We start from the raw sequence: 21,758 nt of genomic DNA, 5'->3' as shown, positions 1-21,758 counted from the left end.
TCTACGGTCTGTATTCCAGACACCGGTTATCAGTAATCAGTAACAACCGGTTATCAGTGATCAGCACTAGTGACAGTAATTAAACGGTACTGAGCGTAGTATTTACTTAAAGTTGAGCTGTGTAATAAAATACGGGGCAATATTACAAGGCACCACCTTTTATTACCTTTACATGGGCACAACACTTCTTAATTCTGTTAATTTGATTTCTCTGGTCGTGATCACGATATGATTCCCTGATAAATTGTATGTATGTGTGTGTGTGTGTGTGTGTGTGTGTGTGTGTACAGAGAGATAGATATACCATTATCTGATTATCACGTAAATATTAAAACCAACAGCACCACTATTGTTATACCACTGATTAGCTGCTGTTGCTAATAAGCTAAGCTACTACGAGAGGAATGCTCGTGAAGGAGTGCTCAGATAATCTGTGTGAGTGAGCCAGTGAGTCGGAGTCAGTGCTCGGGCACAGTCGTTTGCACTCGGTCGTATTTGGCTGTCGTTAATCACGTCTACGCATGCTCTATAGGCCAGTAGATCCAGGTATTTTATTTTATTTTTTTCTAAACCCAGAAAAAGAGTTTTCTCTGCTTCATGTGCCACTGAGCAGCTCTCATAGGAATGAACGAGGCCCCGCCCCCACTGCTGTATCCAGATTTGTAATAGATCCATGCGACAGACCCCCATGTTAAAATGCCCAACTTTACAGCAGAAATTACATGTTTGATTACATCACATGTTTAAAGCCTAACTGTGCATGTCCCTGTGAGGAGGATATATGTAGGATACACCACAGTTTTTTCGCTCTAAACTCGTCCCAAACCTTTTTCTCTCCTTTTTTTCTTGAGGAGAATTTAAAGGATTGAGAGATCCTCCATGATGACGGTAGTGGGGGCAATTTTGGGGTCACAGGAGGAGAGAGGATGCAAGGAAGCATATGTATGCATATATATATATATATATATATATAGATATATATATATATATAGTTACATACATAGCTCCCTATATATTGTATATATGTAAGCATAATGAAAAGCAACTGAGAGCCTTAGAGAACTTTCCCAGCAGCACTCAGCCAGCACATGAAGCATACTTGCTTTCATGCCTTCTGTTGGAGCCAGGCATTGGTCCTGGATCCAGAGACGCAGGAGCCATCTGACTGGGGCAAAAGAAAACAACCAGGTGGTAGCTGCTTTGAACCACGTTTCCTGAAGCATCTAAATCGTGCCATAAATTGATTCGCTGTCGCCACAAGAAGGGTGAACTTGACAGTGCAAGTATGCCAAAGCTGCATTCAAGTGCACTGCACTGTACTACTGCTGTGTAGGCTGTTGGGCTCATCATCATCATCATCATCATCACCATAATCATCATTATTGTTAATAAAATATTAAAATAGACTAGCACCATGGGTCTATTCTGTGTATAATTTTATTTTATTATCCCTATATTGTCAAAGTAGAAGTAAAGTTCCACTTAGTGCATAGGTCCAATTCAAAGTCCTAGATAGAATTAATGTGTGTTGCACATTTGCAATCAGTCATTAGTGCTGTTAGCTTGTCGACTGTATTACATGAATGCCGCTGTCACACTGAACGTTGAGCTGAGTCCTGTTCAAACTTAAAGACTTTATATGGAAAAAAAACCCCATATTGTCTAATATTTGTAGTACACTGCTGAATCTGTTTGGCTAGCATAATTCAAAGTCAGGTAATGCCCGACATGCTTTTCTCATAAAATGCACAGTTGTTTTTGTAAAAAAGAGATGATGAATTTCACAGTTTAAAAAAAACAACAGAAAAGCAACTAAAATGACAAACTAAAATACTACTGCCAACATGGAAATTTTGGTGTTGTTATCAACTGGTTAAATGAATCAGAGTAATGGAGAAAACACACCAGCTTAAGGAAACCTTTTTTTATCGGCCAATTTTAGATATATTAGTATCAGTCTTTATATTGTCTGATAACCACAATAGAAAGTTTATATTTAACAGAACCCAATGCAGGTTATCATTATTAAATTCTCAATGAAGTTTATTATTTCAGTGCACATATGTCATTTTGGTAAATCAAGTTTATTATTGAACAGTAAAATATCCTTTCTCCAGTACGTAACTTTTTCATGTGTATGTGACCATATCTGACCATATTATTGCATTTCATAATTGTATATATTTATAGTATCAGCTGAAATATCAATATTAGAATGTTGGAAAACAAGTTGAGACAACAGATTACACACTGAACAAACACACCTGCTAACATCTGGCTTTTTATTGCAATGGAAAAGTGTACAATTTGCATTCACACTTGGGTCAAATGACCCTGCAGTAGTCAGGGGTATTTATCACCTCCGGCTCCAATCAGCATTGATGGAAACACAACACCCATGTGAACATGCTAATTTTAGCCCCTTAACTAGTGAGATACAATGACGCAGCAGCACTAATTACCATCCGTCTCCACTTAAGCAGTGCTCCAACATAAATCCAAATTAGTGGGACCAAGTTTGAAAGAAAGACTTAATAAGTAAGTGATATATAAAGAGCCGTGTACATAGCGCTGCTCTACTGGCGATGAGAAACCAGTCTATAGCCTTGTTTTTGTGAGTTTACCCATGTTTTAAGAAACTGCATGCATGCAATAATTTGGGAAGAAAAGGAGTATTAGATTAATTCTTCAGTTCAAAAATATCTGAAGAACAGTAACCTTTTGCATCTTTTGAACAGCAAATTACATTTTTCAAAACCTGACAGACTTTCAGATTATGGTGACACTCAAGAACTAGCTGTAAACAGTAATTCATTTATGCTTAACAGGTGCAAACAGAAGCAAAGGATTACATACGGTAAATAAGGCATCCCCTTGCTTCCTTGTGAAATGTCTATAATTCATATGCATCAAAATAAGAATGATTTAGCTTTTTAATTACATAGGGGAGACTACCTGGTGAATTATCACAGGCCATGACAGTAAAACCTAGGGGCCCTGACCTGCCAGATTAATAATTACAAGCAGCAGTGTAGCCTCCAGCTCCCTCCCACCTCCTCTGGCACTGATGGAAAACCATTAGAGCTGAGTGGGATCACTGATCTCTTCTGATGCTGGGGTGGAAGTGAGCCATGCCCTTCATTTGAGGAACAATTAAAACACTGGTTAAGGAACTAGGGTTGGGGAGTGGATAACAGAATATCACCTGGCAGCTACCCAATGCTACTTATCAGAAATCATCACTGCTGGAGCTGCAACCGCCACAGCCAACACAGTGCTGCAGAGCTGCGCTGTTTATCTATAAGTAGAATAAACACACACACACACACACACACACACACACACACACACACACACACATACACCGTCAGTCATCAGAAGCAAAAAATAGAGGCCACTGATACTAAGACAGGAAAACTTGTCAGTGCATGCTAGGTTTCATCCCAAGTTTAGCACCCTGAAACTATACACTAAGTGAAAGGAGGGCGTCTGAGGACTAGTGAGCATCAGAGCCACTGTCCAGGGTCAAATGGCTAAATTCCAGGAGTATATTAGGAAGATGGCCCCAAGCGATGATTTGCTAAGTGAATGTTTCAAGCAGCAGAAGCCCGATAATGATGACGATGATGATGATGAAGAGCTGTCATTGAAGGCCAAGCCCCTGCAAGGCTTGTACCAACGACAGATAATGGAAATTGCTGATATTGAGAAATCCTACCAATGGCTGGAAAAAGCTTCTGAAGGACAGAACAGAGACACTGATCATGGTTGCATAAGAACAGGCACTCAGCACAAGAACAAAAGAGGGGTCTACCAGACCAGGCAGGACCCCAGGTGCAGGCTGTACAAAGATGCCCCTGAGACAGTTCAACACATGCACAGTGTAAGATGCAGGCAGGCACAGCGTACATGGAACGCCATAACCAGGTGGCTGGCATCATGTATAGGAACATCTGTGCTGAGTATGGACTACAATGCCCTCCAAAAGTGGTGGACCAAGATCCTGTGGGACTCCTAGATCCAGACTAACAAGCTGGTGATGGCATTGTACACTCAAGAAATGACTATTGGCCCTTAATAAAAAAATAAGCTATATATCTGAGTAAAATCTAACTGAATTGAGTCAAAATTTAATTTATAATAATAACTTAACACAACATAAATATGCGTTTTATAAACTAAATTAAAATAAATGGAGATAATAATAATATAAATGTGATAAATAATAAATGTGATCAGATTGCTTTATTGATTGCTCTAATTATATTAAATCTGAGTTACAGAGTTAAGTTACTTAATTTATTCAAGTTGTCTCAACCTTATATTTAACTATTACATTACATATTACATTTAATGCGATATTTTACCTTATACTAATATAAATAAATTTCATTCCATCTTCTCACGTCTCATTCTAAATTCTTAAGTAAACAATAAAGTAGTTGAGGATCCATTCTGCACAGGCATTTTGTGGTAAACAGTGCATGTGTGTTGTGTTTCATGTGGTCAGATGAAGCAGGCTGAGGACAGGCTGAGGACCGCTGAGGATGTGAAGGAGCTGATGGCATTGAGGCATAAACTGGAGCTCCTGGAGGAGGAGAAGAGGGAGTACAGTGACAAATGCTCCAAGGCTGAAGCGAACGTCAAGGATCTGCGGTCCACAGGTGAACAAACACAGAATTTGGAAGTGTATGGACAGAAAGCGCTGTGGGTCATTAAACTGTACGCTATAGAGGACAATACAGAATAGAACACTTTAGAGGGAGCTATGTATGTAACAATGCTAACAGAAGCAGTTTGATTGAAAGTATGACCATGAGATTCTGGAAAACCATTAATTGTTGTTTTCTCCCCCGTTCTCGGTGCTGTTGCCGTGTGTCTGCTGAAACTGGATGTGTTTTACTGGCCAGTTGAAGAGCTTCAGAAGAGGCTGCAGGCAGCTACCAACCCACCCCCAGCACCAGCACCCCCACCTCCCCCACCACCTCCGCTTCCTCAAGCCCCAGCTCCAGCCTCCAACCCGCTCAGGTTTGATCACACACAATAAGCTCTGCGATTCTTCAGTCCAGGAAATTACTATTACTTTGATGTAGTTTGATGCATATTTCAGTGACAGAGTAAATGCATGAGACTCTCCAACTCAGAGACACAATGAAAGACAACTACATTGAAAATCACAGTCAGTGGTGCATGCACAATATAAGCAGGGCTTATGACTAGGACAGTGGGAATTCTCAGGTGATGTTGATGTGAACTGAATGGATGATAGTGAGTGTATTGTTTAGTGTGGGGCCTGCACAGTGACAGTGTTCACTCATGCACTACTTTCTTTATGGTAGACATATGGTTTACTCTGAGTTTCTTTGCATGTTACCTTGAGGCTATAATAACAAAAATCAATGTTTATTTTTTAACAGACCTCATAATATTTTAAACACAGACCTTTATAAAATGGTGAAATGGCTGTTCATGATAATGGCAAAACAGAAAAAATCACAATTACAAGCCAAGTTCTGTTATAACATACCAATATATATCATTGTGTTACCATGAAATTAGTAGTATTAACAATAATAGTATTATCACACTACCTAAAAATCATAGAAATGATGAACAAGTTGATATAATTTCTTTTATTAAATATATAATGGAATATCATTAAGTAGTATATGGGAATTACAATAGTGAATATTCTGTCATTAAACCTATAATTTAACAACAGTGAATAATTAGAAGTTCATTTATTTGTTAGCAAATAGTCAATTTTAATGAGAGGGACAAATCAGCCATCTGGTAGAGTATTTTTTTTTTTAAACTTATTTGACCCCTGTTAAAAATTTAGTTTTGTATCAAGTCACATAAATCTGTTCTGTAAGAACCCTGAAACTATAACATGTTGAATAAATATGCCTACCTTTGAAAAACCCATCACTCAATAAATTTTCTTGTCATTAATCCCTGCAGTGGGCAAACTCAAAAAGCTGTTTAAAGACACAGCGACATCTACTGGATGTCTTTAGCATAACATATCTAAACTGAATAGTAGAGATGGCTCAGTCAGGTTGAGTCAACACATTTTTCACAAAGATGAAGTTACTCAAAATGTGCTCTACCAAACGGCTAAACAGGATGTTAAATTAAATTAATTAATGTATTTATTTATTGCAGAAGGAAATTATATTTGAATGCTTCATGATGCAAAATCGAGATGTACATCTTCTCTCCTTTAAAAAAAATTGACTAACATCTATGCCTCCCACAACCCTGTTGCATCCTCTCTGGCTTTGCTGGCCTTATCAGCTGCTTAGTCAACACAGCATGTTGAACTGCCAATAAAGGCAATCACTGAGAGAGAATCAACTCTCTTGTTATTACACTTTTTTTGCTGTTATGATATCAAAGTGAGAAAAGTTGAAAATGATGACATTGTGGTGCATAATATATGATGATCAAGACTGTCATTTTTTCTGGGAAGCTACACAACAACATTGGCTGATGAGGGTAACAAAATCAATAGCAGTAAACACTTTTTGGATCCTGTGAAAGCATTCGTCTTATAACAAGCACTTGATCTCCATTTGTGCCTCCCTCTGTAGTTCACTGCTGTCATTGATCCGAAAGAGAAGAGACATCAGCACTGACATCCCTCTGGTGCTGCACAACTCAGCCAAGACACCAGGTACACATCAAACCTCCACACAAAGGGCATGCACCAGTATTATTACAATATACAGAGCTAGGCTTCAGCACCAACACTGTAAGACTTGCATTGTATTTCTGAAAGACAGAAAGAAAGAAAGACAGAAAGAAAGGCAAAAAAAGTAAAAAGCAAACAAACAAGGAAATGGCCAGGTTGTAATTGTAATAACGATGTTACTTAATTGTATATATATAATTGTGATAGTTATAAAAAATAATTTTTCCTCCAGCTTTTGTCCTTAGATGTTTTCCCTTGCTTTTTCCAAATAATCTTCTAAATCTACTAATTTTTCACAAATTTGCTCTTAGCCATTTTCCCCCCTATTTTTGAAAAATAATTGCACCAATTTACTTGGGGTTCCATTCTTGTGAAAGGGAGTCTGAAAGCAGTACAATAAATGTTATGTTGCTCCAGGTTTCAAAGGGTTAACTATTTCTACAAGAACACAAACACAATACAAGCCTTGAAAAACAAAGACGCAACAATCAGTGCTTTTCAACCTGTTTGGCAAATAAACAGAGGATTGGTGGTGTGGTGGTTAGCACTGACGCCTCACAGCAAGAGGGTCCCCTGTTCGAACTCGGGTCAGGGCAAAGTTCTGTTTGGAGTTTGCATGTTCTCCCTGTGTCTGCATGGGCTCAGCTGGAGGCAGCACGCCTCAGTAGATGGGTTTCCATTAAAAGTTTGTGCAAAACTTAATTGATATTTTTTAAATTTCGCCAAAACACAATTGAAAGATGGCTGCATTTCCATTGAGGGATGTTATGCGACTTCTCTCACGATGTTACGTGACTGTCCTCTCGTGATAACATTCCACGAAGCCTGACAACGGATGTCCAAAATATTGGCAGGTTTATTTCTATTGCAGCCACTCAATAAAGCCAATCTAATATTGCAGTAATTTTTTCGTCTTGTATAAGAGTCAAGATGATCTCAGTCTCTTCATCTGTCCACACAGAGAGCCATGTTTTGTAGAATGTTATGTGAATTTGTTGTACTTCTTCTTCTCCTTCTTCATCTTATTTAGGTTTTAATGACGGTTGGTATCCATAAAGTGGCATTACTTCCACATGGTGCAGCAGGGTTATGTTTGTATCCTCACCACTGACGCCAGTCTCATGTTGTGTGCCTCTAAAAAATGCAGATATTTTTGCCTGTTTTTCTGATGGTTAAGGTTGATGTCTTTCCATTAATGATTTGCGCATTGGCTGTATAATGGCAATATTATCAGATAGGAAAAATAAAAAATGGCTGCAAAATATTGCGTCACAGTGGGGTCACAGTGCCACATGATCCAGGAACCAATATAGTTCATATACTTTACTTGTGAACCTATAAAAAGGAAAGCCTCTGGGTTTTTATTTTTGCCCCACCAGGGTTGGAGTGTGCCCACATATTTCAGTTTTTGTTTTTTTTTTAAGATTTTTTTTTTGGCTTTTTATTGCCTTTAATTGACAGGGTAGATTAAGTGTGAAAGGAGGAGAGAGAGAAGGGGCGACATGCAGTGAAGGGTTGAGGCTTGAATCGAACCTGCGGCCATTGCGGCGAGGTCACAACCTCTGTATAACAGGCGCTGCTCTATCCACTGAGCCACCAGGCGCCCCACATTTCAGTTTTTTTAATCTGCAACAAAAACACAGGCCTCAGCTGAGTTTAGCAGGTTGTATATTTTGAATATTATTTAAAATATCAATGTATAGCGTCTCTCTGGATGTCTCGGACCTCTCAGTACTGTGTACGCTGGAACGTACTTTGAGATCTTAGGGCGGCAGAGATCTTTTGTCAGTTCCAGAGGCCCAGCTGAAAACTAAAGGGCACAGAGTGTTTGAGTCATTTGTACTTGGTGGCTAACAGATTTTCGTTTTGAAATGAGAAAACCAAAATCAGGAAATGAGCGGTTTCCTCCTTTTTGAAATATAAAGACAATAAACAGAAAATAATCCTTTTTTTTTTTCATTTTTTTGTTTCAATTCTAAAAATCAGAAAACAAAAAACTAGCTAATTTTCTGAAGTGCTCATTAACACAAATTAAGTTACGTGTGTGGAAATCTTCTGTCTTAATTATGCAATGATCATTATTATTTTTCTTGTGACTTGAAATTTGTTATAAATATTGTACCACTCATAGATATTGGAAACGTAGATACCTCACTGGCTGCTGCTCTAAGCTCGCCGCAATGTGCAACCCGTCATCTTCTGAATAGCCGCAACACTGAGACACGCAGGCTCCGAGTTCTGAATAAGCAACATCCAGTGATGAAGTGGAACAAAGTAAATTTACTCAAGTACAATTTTGAATTACTGACACTTTACTTTAGTATTTGCATTTTTTATTACTTTAAATTTCATGCGACGTCATACTTTCACTGTATTTCAGAAACAAATCGGGTCAGCTGACTCATTTCCTAACACATACTCTTATCAAAGAGCCTTTCCTGATTTGACTCTTTATACACTAAAATGTTTTTATTGGATTTCTTTTAAAGTGCGCTGTTTTTATGTCACTACTGTATTATTTGTTGCCCCGTAAAGCACTTTAGTTTTTATTTTGCCTGCCTGAAAGCACAATCAACATTTAGTCCAGGAATTTTCAACTTGCTTTGCTATGGGGCCACTTTTGCAAGATGACCTGAGGCCAGCAACCAGTTGCAGCAGCCGAGACATGTTTCTAGAATGCTGGGACGTTTATAGGATTTCAGGAACTTTTTAGGATTCTGGCACATTTCTAGGATTTTTGGATGTTTCTGGGATGATAGAACATTTCTAGAATTTTTGGACATTTCTAGGATTTTAGGATGTTTCTAGGATTTAATGACATTTCCAGAATTTCAGGACATTATCAGATTTTAGGACATTGCTGGGATTTTAAGACATTCTAGGATTTCATGACATTAGGCGCTTAGTTTGGACCGCTGTTGGGTATGCAGGGGATCCTCCCCTGACACTTTTTTTTTAATCATCAAGCTGTGTTTTGATGCTATTTGTACACTCTGGTACCTTATGTATAGTAAAAGTACAAAACAATTTCCAGTGTGAATCACTTAATTTTTATTGTGAATTAGAAAATGGTTGCAGGGCCACCTGTGAACTGTTAGCTGAATATCACAAATTTAGACTATGATTGTGTGAGTGTGGGAGACTAATGGGAAGATTTTAGATTGGTCAGTATAGTTCATATTGAAATTACCTGCTTTAGTATGCAATTATTCAATTTTGTCTTGGCTTTGTGAGCCCCCAAGTGATGTCAGTGAAATAATATTGTTTTAATGTGCACATTCTGTAGCTCATACTGTCTGAGAATTAATCATTCTGCATATATTTGCTTTCTCTATGTTATGTTTGTTCATTTAGCATTTTATTCTCCTTGCGGCGGGCTATTTCTCTTACATATTAGTGAGAAATCCTAATCTTCAATCCTGTTTTTGCCTTTCAGATTTGATCCTTTTTGCCCTTTTCTTTGCAAATCCAAATCACTTTTGTGTGAAAGGACAAAGGCAGAAGCAAGTGGTGCATAAGAAATTCAAACTCAAATTTTCATCATTGGCCTATAAGGTCAGCATGATAAATTCTTCAATTTGTGCAAACAAAAGGGGAGCCTTGGCTTGTTGGAGCAGGTAGGACAGCCAGATTGCCTGAACAGGCTTTACTATGTCGTCATTTGGTTAAATAGTTTTTGAATTTATGAGGCCTGAATTGGGCGCTACGCACAGACTATTTGTTGGAACTACAAACAGGGCTGAATAGGTGCCACCCAAGGATCTTCTCCTCTGACACCTGAATAATAGTCTATTTCTGAGCACTTTGGAAGAAAATATTTTACTATTACTTTAACACAAAATAGTATTTGTGTGACATTTTAAAGTCATCTTACTAACACCAGTTACATTGTGTGTTCCACTGAATTTTCTACATAAGCAGATTAAATATTCACATTCTTTGGGGTGCAACTGACTGCATTATGTCAGAATTTTATTTATTTATTTATTTTTTGGTCTCATATTCTGTGAATTTTAGAAACTCTTACTCGCACAAAACTTTTGGATGAAAAATTGCTGAATAGGGTTTGTGTATTTTCACAGTTGAAATTCATTTCAGAATGGTTTTGGTAACCTTGCACTCTAGAAAGGCTTTAAACCAGTGACACTCAACTTATGGCTCGTGGGCCAAATCTGGCCACTGGGCGTTGCTGGATGGCCACCAAACCATTTTCTAATTCTCAATAAAAATAATGTGATTCACACTGGGAATTGTTTTTGTTCTTTTTGTATACATAAGGTGCCAGAGTGTGTAAAACTGAATCAAAATAGAGCTTATTTATCAAAAAGAGTGCCAGCAGAGGACCCCTTACACCTCCGACAGAGATCCCACCTGTAAGCCCTAAATGCCCTAAAATCAGATAATGTCCCAAAATCTGAAAAATGTCCTACAATCCTAGAACTCTCCTAAAATCTTAGAAGCATGCTAAAATCCTAGAACTCTCCTAAAATCTTAGAAACATGCTAAAATCCTAGACATTTCCTAAAATCATAGAAATGTCCTGAAATCTGAGACACATTCTAAAATCTGAGAACTGTCCAAAAATCCTAGAAATGTCCTGAAATCTTGCAAACATGCTAAAATCCAGAAAACGCCATAAAATTCTAAAAACATCCTAAAATGCTAAACATGTCCTAAAATCTTAGACACGTCTTACAATCCTTAAAACGTGTGCGTATGGCCCCAAAGCAAAGCAAAGTTAAATATCTCTGCTTTAAACACAGTGGTTGTAGTTTGAATACTACTGTACAGAACTGCTTCATCCACCCTACAACAGCATTGCCAGTAAAACAGTTCAGTCACTATTTATGGCGTAATGAAGAGAAAAAAGCTGGAATTTCTCCAACAAAACTTCATTGATTGGGCCTGGAGGCTCATGTCATTTTCAAGCTTTTAAATCCAAATGAGCTCACTTTAAGTATAGTGCTAATGATGCCTGTGAATAACACAATGCCTCGTACCTCTCAAAATCATTTAAACTCACTTTGGTCCTTGGCACCGTTTCCCATTGAGGCAGATGGTTTAGTACCAGTAAAACTGCTAAATAAATAAAAAAAATATTTGTTGGAAAAGACAACTAAGACAGATGTCTGTCTCTCTTTCTTGTTGTGTGTGTCTGTCACTCGTAGAGGTGGATATCAGACAGCAGGCGGTGGAGGAAATGATGCACAGGATCAAGAAAGGCGTTCAGCTTCGACCTGTCAGCCAGTCCCCTAATAGGACCAGGAGACAGGTACCTTTAGTAATCCTCCTAAATGGTGTATAACCTAGACAATATCTGCAACGCGGTTCTTGACATGTAAAGCCACTTCATGAAAGCTCTTAACCTGTAGCTTGCCAGTAAACTGTCAGAAATGGCCAATAATGCTGCAGTGCTGTGGTCTCCTGTTTGCTGTGGCACGCGTTAACGTACTTTGTGTGGTGACCTTGATGTAGGTGTTTTATCAATATTCCACCTACATACACAACTATGCTTAACATAATCCGCAATGGCTGTCACTTTTTTTTTTTAAATCTACCAATTTGTAATTTCTTTGAATCAATCCTTTGAAATTTGAAAGACTTCTTCAAAACACTGGAAAAAGGCACAGAGCAACAAAGCAAGAAATGACCCCAATATAAGCAAGAAGTAAAAAGTGCAAGAAATTTTAAAAAGTTTTTAAATATGATGAAAAAGAAAGGTAATGACAAGAAATGCTTTAAAAGTGTAATAATTCTGTAACCTAATTCTAAATATGTAATATGGTTAATTATGAATATGTTTTTTCCCAAGATTTTTTCCTTTTTCCCTAGACAATTTTACCTGGTTTTCTTAAACTAATTTTTTAATTCTACTTTCATGCAATTTCATGCAATCTGTTTTTACTATACATAAGGTACCAGAGTGTACAACATTTGTCAACAAGTTGCTCCTTGCCTTTTTTTATGGTTTCGAAAGAAACTGCTCCCATTGCTCAGGGTTCAAAGATTTAAAGGTATCTGAAAGCACAAGAGAGATGTCGTTCCAGGTTTCAAAGACTTAATTTAAATCCAACACTGTAGAATAGTCCTGAACTATGTTCATTTCTGTTGACCAGCTAATGTGTTAATCAATTTATCCATTCATCCACCCAGCTCCGATTAGCAGATCTTGCAGTGTTCACAAACCAAAAGAGACAAATAATCCTTCCAGTGTGTTATGGGTCTACACTGGGGTCTCCCACCAGTTGGACCAGAACACATCTAAAGGTGTTCTGGTCCAGGACGCATCCTAATTAGATGCCCGAACCACTTCAGCTAGCCCCTTTCAACATGAAAGAGTAGCGGCTCTACCTTGACTCCTCACCCTATCTCTAAGACTAAGTCCAGACACTCTTGTTTCTGCAGTCTCTTTCTTTTAGCCATGACCTCAAGCTCACAACCATCAGTGAGGGTTGGACTGAAGATGGACCACTAACTTAAAAGCTTTGCTTTCTGGCTCAGCTCCCTCTTTACTACAACAGTCTGTCACCATGGTCACATCACTGCTGACACCACACCAAAATGCTTGTCCATCCTTTGCTCCATTTTGCCCTCACTTGGGAACAAGACCCTCAGAGACCCTTTGCTTGGGGCTGCAATTCTCCCCCAACCCAGAGGGGACAATCCACAGTTTTCTGGCAGAGAACCATGGCCTCAAATTTGGAGGTGCTGACTCTCATCACGACCACTTCACGCTCAGCTTCAAACTGCCCCAGTGCATGCTGGAGGTTATGGTGGGATGAAGCCAACAGAACCACATCATAGATAGGCAAAGAACAGAGATGCAATTCTGAGGTTCCAAAACCAAACCTCCTTCCTTCCCTAGGCTGCACTTTGAGATCCTGTCCATGAATATTACAGACACAATGTGTGATTAGGGACACCCCTGGTGGAGGCCAACACTCACTGAAAACTTGTCCTCTTTGTCCTCAATTAATACAGCCGCAGCTGTCTTTAGTCACATAAGAACCAGATTACTCATAGCAATGGCCGTGGTACCCCATGTTCCAGCAGAATCCCCCCACAGGACTCCCTGGAGGACATTGTGGTAAGCCCTCCCCAAGTCCAGAAAACATAGAGACTGGATAGGGACACTCCCATCACCCCCACTGTGGTGATGGGGATATGAGTGAGGCTTCTGTTGAGTCTTCAGACTCTGCCTCCTCCACAGATGATGTGTGGGTTGGTTTCAGGTGTTCCTCAAGGTGCTCTATCCACCACTTAACAAATCCCCAGTCCAGATCTGTATTTCTGTTCCCCTGGTGAACACAGCCTGAGACTGGCCCTGCTTTAGTGGTCTAACAGTATGGCGGAACTTCCCTCCAAAGTCAGACTTTCCCCTCAGTACATGTTTGGATCCACCAGGTCTGTCCAGAAGTGTCCCCCATCATTTGATCCAACTGACCATCCAGCCTGTTCTCATTCTAAAGTTGTAAAATACCACCAATGTGACAGTGCTTTCAGTGTACAGTTTCAGTTTGGTGTAAAGGTCATCAGTTTTCAACCTAATGGCATTCTATGGTGTATCATGCAAACAAACAATATATGTATGTATGTATATATATATATATATATATATATATATATATATATATATATATATATATATATATATATATATATATATATATATATATATGTATGTATGTATATATATATATATATATATACACACACAAACCCTGCACTTTCATGCTGGAGTCCAATGTTCACTTCTTGCCATGTGCCTCCTTTCTATAATTCTAAACATCTATACCAGCATGTGTGTTTGTTGACATCCTGGCATTGGTTGCCTAAACAAAACCTAGTGCAGCGTTATCTTACCATGTGCTTGTGTAGACATCACGATATTCTGAAACATAAAGAGCAGATGCAGGGGGATACCTACAGTGTTATCTATAAATACGGAAGTCCACTGCAAAGCAGCAACATGTGGTTAGTTGGAATGAGAACAGGTTGGATCACCAGGTGCTGATCAGCAACAGCTCATTCTTCACAGCTTGTAAGCAGATCAGTAACAAACTTGTAAGTCTACTGAGGCCTACAGGACATGCAATAGATCAGAGTAAAGTTACATTGTAGATGGTGTGTAAGGTGACGTTGCACATGTTGGTCTTTTCACCAGCACACACCATCATGAAGGTACCAGATGAATGATGATGAGTGCTGCCTCGAGAGAGCTAGCAAGCGCAGAGATGTCTCACAGTGAACACCAAACACTGAGGACAGAGAGAAGACATGAAAACATGAGAGTGGAGTCATTAAAGGAAGTGCATGTATGTGATTCTTGCCATGATTGTGATAGAAAAAGTATGGTCCTCTTTGTTGAAATGACCAAACTAAAACACACTGTACGCTGTTGAGTGTATATTGTTCAGTGGTCTTAAATCCATCAGTGTGTGGGATTACCTAAGAGCTGCTTGTTTTGATAAAACATGACATATGGCCAAGACATCTTTTAGTCTGCATGTTCCTCCGCCACACCAACTCCACCAAATTAGATAGCATTAGGACCTGCTCTACCAGCAATTATAAATAATGAGGATGGGAAAATTGACGTGACTCAGAATGATTGTGTGTTTACACATTTGCTTCTTGTAGAAAGCATATGTCCTCCTGCTCACCTGCAGTGTCTCGTCTCTGTAGAAAAAGGTGCAGTTTAGCCTCTAAGTGCTAAATGACGATAAATAAGTATAATGTGTCAGACTGCTGTTTATTTACCAAACCCATCTTTTCCCTCCTATTTTCCTTTTATCAGATTGCGAGGCTGCCATCTAATTCTGCCATTCAGGAACTTAAAGGAATCATGGTAATGGGACTTTAAAACAATCCAATGCCCTCACATGTAGTATTTTACCTGTTGAACTTTTGCTTTTTACACAAGGGGACAGCCTTTGTTTTCTACACTGTATATATATGTGCTCACACCAGAATTTAATGTTAAAATATTAGAAAAAATCAACAAAGGTTAGAAAGGTAGTCAGATTTTTGCCTAAGAGAAAGTGCTACTGCAATAAGCACATAAGATGTAATGTTGATTATGTATCCATTCAAATAAAAGGTGAAGTGTGCAAAATTTAGGGGATCTGATGGCGTCTAGTGGTGAATTGCGGATACCAACCATGTAAAACATCTCCCGGCAAGATTTCCTTCAGTTTCATTATTCAGGAGGTTTTTCTGAGGGAGGAATTATCCACAGAGGCCTCATCCTCTGCAAAACAAACAGACCAGGTGATAAAAACAGCTATTAACACCAAACAAAGCAGTTTCACATCATAAATCAGTAAATCTCTGATTAGCTTAATCGAAGCTAGGCTGCTCGCCCACAACATGCTCACCCCTTTTCTCTCATGAGTTAATGTGTGCTCACTTCTTTCTGATCAAGATGTTCAGGAGGTCTTTACTATGAGCTGAATTATCCACAGAGGTCTATTCATTTCCAAAACAGACAGACACAAGCTGCTTTCACATAGAGATGGTGCTACAGGGCCGCAATGAAGTCCTTCCTCTATAGTGCCTCGACACTTTTACACAGAACCAAATGATGGCGGCATCATGAGGCTCCAGTGCACACTGCATCTCAGCATCTGCCAATCACAAGAGGCATGACGAACATGTTTCACCTCTAGCGTGACATATAATGTATTGTATGTATCATCAGTCACAATTCCTTCTCTGTTATATGGCAGCTGATCTCGTCCTCTGCTCAGAGGGGAAGGAGCTCCTGATTTTCATTGTTTTCCCAGTTTGTGGACATTTACAGCCGCTGTTCTTCTGTGGATTAGCTGCTATGCTTTTTAAATCTCCTGCAGTGGGTCTCCCATGGTCACATCTGTCCCGCTTCATGTGTTACACAGAAATTATTATGGTGCTGTTCCTCCCTCTGTTCCCTGTTTAGAGGTGAGACCACTCTGCCCCCCCTTTCTGCGATCAGATGTTTTATACACAATGACAAGGCGGCATAACAGCCTGATATTTCAGGCAGTGTAAATGCTGCTACAGTAATTTAAATTGATCAAAAAAAAAGCAGTTTCAGTTTAAAAATTCACGTCTGACACACTTTGGCTGCAGGCAGCTAGTCCAACACTGCAAAGTCAGACGTCTTACTGTGAACCAAATTATCCACAGAGGTCTTGTCCTCTCCAAAACAAAGAGATCTGGTGAATTAAACTGCCAGAAACATTAAATGAAGAACTTTCATGTTTAAAACGTGGAACTCCAGCGCTGCTTATTGCAGTTGGGCTTCTTATTGCGGTGACTGATGCAAAAACTCAAATGGCAGTATCTGGAGTCAGTGTTTGGTTTGACCTTTCTGGGCTACTGTAGAAGCATGGCGGTGCAACATGGTGATCTCAAAAAACAACTACCACCTCCCTATTGTAGATATATATGGCTCATTCTAAGGTAACAAAGACACGATTCTTATTTCCAGGTGATTATATGCTAAAGACTACAGGCTTATTGTGTCATATTCTATTTCTGCCAATATATCCCTCTAAATTCTACACACTGGTCCTTTAAGAGCTGCAGTCAATATTTGCATATTATACATACATGATATATTGTTGATTCTGCATTTACTCAAGTTAAATTCAGACTAGTAACAGTTAAAACTCCTTAGAGTTTCTTAGAGATCTACTAATTTTAAGGTGTAGCTGTTACTTTGTGGCTGTTTTTGTCACTAAACAGACTGTCTGTGTGGACATTATGTGTTTTTGTTGAAACTGTCAAGGAGAATTTCCGTGGAACCTCCCCTCAACCAAAGGCAACGCCTCCACCAACAAACCGCGATGAGGAGCTGCAGAGGATCCTGATGAGACGGCGTGATGCAGTTGAGTCCCAACATGATGCCGGTAAGTTTCATGTGCTTTACTTTAAACTGTTGACAGCAGGTCTGGCTTCATCCTATCCACTTGTCTGTTTAATCTACCTGCAGTCTCTGCTTTTACATGTTGAGTGCATCACAGCACTACCTCATTAGCCTGAAGGCAGACATCCAGTAACAGAACTGATCTTCTGTGTTTCACAAAGTTTAAAACAAGAGAATTGTCATATGGAACCAAATGCAGGTCTCTCATGATGTAATTCTCCAAATACCACCTGTCCCTATATACATACATGATGTATATATGAAATATTTTGGATATTTTGCAGAGGGAAAAAATAGTGCAACAGTTTGTTTCAGAGAAATAAACCAGTAAACCATCCTAAAATCCTCAAAACATCCCAAAATCCAAGAAATGTCCTAAAATCCTAGAAACGTCCTACAATCCTAGAAGCAAAAAAAAAATTATGGAATTTTTTAAAGTCTTAGAACTGTCCTAAAATCCTAGAAACGTCATATTATCTGAGAAATTCTAGAAATGTCTTAAAAATGTCTTAAATCATAGAAACGTGCTAAAATCCTGAAAAAATTCCCCATGCTGAGTGTTTGATTCTGTGTGCAGGTCTCAGTCCCATCCTGTCCCCTGCTGTGTGAAGGGTGCCATCATGCAGACTGACATCACGACCCCCAAAACACAGACTGGATGTGGGTGACTGAAGATCATATGATGACAAACCAATGGCTAGCATTTAATTTGACTGTATATAAATCAAATAATCACTTCAGGCTGTATTAGGAGTCACACAGTGAGACTGAGTGGATTTCCACATCAGATAAAAGCACAGCCTGAGCAGGTTGTAAATCAGCACAGAGGTCACGCAGCCCTGCGCTAAGAGCACAAGTGTGTCAGTGATTTACATTGAGGCCATTTTATTTCAGTAAAATGAAGGATGTGTATCCCACACCACCTTTTCAGGATTCATTCAGCTCTTTTTCTAATTCTGAAGGTAAAACCCAATTTATTGTTTGTACTGTGAGGAACAGTGGAGTGGGGTTTTGCAGCCTTGAGCTTTTGCCAAAGCAGAGTATGTCTCTGGATTGTTCTGTCTAGACCAGTGTTAACCTTGTAGCCTCCCACTGAGCAATTACAGGCCACTGTGGCACACTTTGTTTCCACTGTTCCCCTCACTCGCTCACACTCACACCCCCCAACCTTCTCAGGCTACCATTTTATGTGTGGTACTGCCTCCTCTCTGCTGCGTCCATCCTGCAGTCTGTCCACAGGGACTGTCACTGTAGGCCTGTTGGGACAGATAACACGTTCGGTTTGCTTAGTCATCTCTGTGGAATCTGTTCTCCTACTTATTAGACTGGCCAGTAGCAGTTCAGCAGAAGAGGAGTTTGTCACAACGTCATCTATTTCCAAGGAGTAAGGGAAACAGTGAAACATTTGTGGTATAGAGAATAGGCAATGACGTCATGGCACAATTCTGGGCAATCTTTAGGACATGCCTCACCAAGGGAGACAGAAGTCCAGTACGATAGATGATGGTATGTACCTAAAGTTGGTATTTAAATCCCTCAAAAAGTCCCTGAGCCAGTGAATCTGAAAAAGGAAGCACAGGGGTGCTACTTTGAAAAGTTAACTCATTGAGTGCCAGCCCTATTATATAATGGAAAGTGGCTTGTGCCAGCTTTTCTGGCCATTTTGAGTCATCTTTCAAGACCCACAGAAAATTTTGTACAAAGACTCTGAAAAAACTGAATAGCTCAAATGAAAGAAGAAACTCTCCTTTTTGTCATGGAAAAAAAACTTTGGTTTGCACCTTGTTCCATTCTTGATTTATCTGAAGTTGAATAGAGGCTAGTTTCATCAAAAAGATCACTTTTTTTCTAGAAAACTGAGAAAAATGCATTTTTGTGAAAGGGAATCTGTCAAGCAAAACAGTGATTTGAGTGTTATAATTTTGCCTTCAATGACATAAAAGGCATCTGAAAATTGTATTACAAATGTTATTATTGTAAAATAAATATGCAAATGCATATGTGACTGAAAGAACAAGATCGCGGGTACAAGTGGCCGAAATGAGCTTCCTCCATAGGATGACTGGTCTCTCCATTAGAGATAGGGTGAGAAGTTCAGTCGTCCGGGAGGAGCTCGGAGTAGAGCCGCTGCTCCTTCGCGTTGAGAGGAGCCAGATCAGTCAAGAGGGGGGCAGGGCAGCGTCCGCTGGCGAAACTGGCCACTTGATCCTTTTCGTTTTTGGGGGCATTTATGCTGATATTGAATTGATGTAGCTTCGTTGCCATAGTTTAAAATCATCTCCGTACACATCACTCTGCTCTCTGATCCCTGGCTTTGATCAGTATAAACACAAGGAGTGGTCAGGCGATTTTAACTAAATGCTAAATGGAACTTTTCCAGATGTGTTTTTATGCCTTGTTTGTGGAGCGGGCGTCTACCCTTTCCAGCAGTTCAGAAATTATAAAGTCAAGTAACCTAATGGCCACTTAAGTCAATTTTATTTATAGAGCCCATTATCACAAAAAATGGTTTGCCTCAGAGGTCTTTACAGTGTACGACATCCCTCTGCCCTTAGACCCTCACATCACCCAAGGAAAAACTCCCGAAAAAGAACCCCTGTAATGGGGGAAAAATAGGAAGAAACCTCAGGAAGAGCAGCAGAGGATGATGAGGGATCCCTCTTCCAGGATGGACACACGTGCAATAGATGTTGTAAATAACAAATGAAGTACAATTGTGGCATAAAGGAAAGAGAAAGAGAGAGGGGAGGAGAGGGGGAGAGAGGGAGAGAGAGGCATGGCAATAGTGGAAACAGACGCATGTCATATTACAATAACGATAGGTGTGAAATGATCAAATGTGCTCTATGATGATATTGTGGGTGTCGATAAAGTCTCATGCATATATTGATACGGCAGTGTCCAAAGGCATGATCACAGCATCGGCACAACCAGCACCAAGAGCACGATCAGGGTGAGCTGGGGGTACAGTATCAGTGCAGCCACAGCACGAGCACATCCAAAGGCAGGGTCACAGCACCAGCACAGATATCACAACGATCAGGCACAGCCAGGGCTGCAGCCAGGATCCGGGAAAGCTAGGAAACAAGGGAACAGGAATGCTCCGGGATTAGCGTAGTGCAGTTCAACAGACCCAAGGTGGTGAACGGTAAAAAGCATAAGCACTCATTGAGGATCCTAGAGTCATTGATCAGCAATTACAACTTAAATACGAATGCCAGAGAGCAGTAATAGAAAAGAAAGAAAGAGAGAGGAAGCAGAGCCAGAAAGAAAGAGAGAGGAAGCAGAGCCAGAGTGGCAGGTCTGAACAGACTCAAAACCACCCCTGCTGGATCGGGCCGAAAGCTCTGCCAGCTCTCCCTCCTCCCCGTCACATGGACGGGGATTTCAACTCAGCACAAGAAACTTGTGCTCCGGGAATATAAACACAAATGAAGCTAGGGTCACTAATCAGCTATTATGGCTTAAATATAAAGGTCAGAGAGCAGTGGGGACTAACACTGCTCTCTGACCCCATAGAAAGTTCCCAGGCAAGTTACCTATGTCAGCCTAACTATGGGCAGGTCCGGGCAACCTTAGCCAGCCCTAATTATAAACTTTATCAAAGAGGAAGGGTCTTAAGTCTACCCTTAAAACTGGAAACGGTGTCTGCCTCCCTAACCGAAACTGGAAGATGGTTCCATAAGAGAGGAGCATGGTAACTGAAGGCTCTGGTTCCTATCCTGCATTTGGAAACTTTGGGAACCACAAGTAATCCTGCACTTTCAGAGTGCAGCGATCTTGGTAAGGAGCTATAAGCTGCGACAAATAGGATGGAGCCTGACCATTTAGAGCTTTGTAAATAAGGAGGAGGATTTTAAATTCAATCCTGGATTTTACAGGAAGCCAGTGCAACAAAGCTAAAAAAGGAGAAATATGGTCCCTTTTCTTGGTTCCCGTTAGAACACATGCCGCAGCATTCTGCACCAGTTGGAGCGACCTAAGTGATTTGTTGGGGCAACCGAATAATAGGGAATTACAGTAATCCAGCCTAGAAGTGACAAATGCATGTACTGATTTTTCTGCATCTGTCAGGGATAGGATATGTCTAATTTTTGTGATGTTGCAAGTGAAAGAAAGCATTCCTTGAAGTTTGTTTTATATGGGAGGCAA

The 21,758-nt window shown here is 39.9% G+C and overlaps 1 protein-coding gene and 1 pseudogene across 3 annotated transcripts in view; both read left to right on the top strand.

Moving 5' to 3' along the window:
- The window catches only part of shtn1 (shootin 1), a 65,585-nt gene extending 45,981 nt beyond the window's left edge, over positions 1-19,604 (top strand). For 2 of the 3 annotated variants that reach the window (XM_042502657.2, XM_042502656.2), the window contains exons 10-16: positions 4,511-4,664; positions 4,911-5,028; positions 6,597-6,679; positions 11,866-11,969; positions 15,495-15,545; positions 17,469-17,589; positions 18,184-19,604. In XM_042502657.2, the coding sequence (XP_042358591.2) occupies positions 4,511-4,664; positions 4,911-5,028; positions 6,597-6,679; positions 11,866-11,969; positions 15,495-15,545; positions 17,469-17,589; positions 18,184-18,215 (663 nt within the window). In that variant the 3' untranslated portion in view covers positions 18,216-19,604. The remainder of the gene's footprint in view (positions 1-4,510; positions 4,665-4,910; positions 5,029-6,596; positions 6,680-11,865; positions 11,970-15,494; positions 15,546-17,468; positions 17,590-18,183) is intronic. The other variant, XM_088087035.1, reaches the window with a different exon arrangement.
- On the top strand, positions 883-4,018 carry LOC148187756 (uncharacterized; annotated as a pseudogene).
- Positions 19,605-21,758: the final 2,154 nt, after the last annotated feature.

The sequence above is a fragment of the Plectropomus leopardus genome, chromosome 13 (genome assembly GCF_026936395.1).
Source record: "Plectropomus leopardus strain MGB_pleo_1.0 chromosome 13, ASM2693639v1, whole genome shotgun sequence".
NCBI lineage: Eukaryota > Metazoa > Chordata > Actinopteri > Perciformes > Serranidae > Plectropomus > Plectropomus leopardus.
The sequence above is the reverse complement of the archived record's forward strand: the minus strand, read 5'-3'. Positions and strand labels throughout refer to the sequence as shown.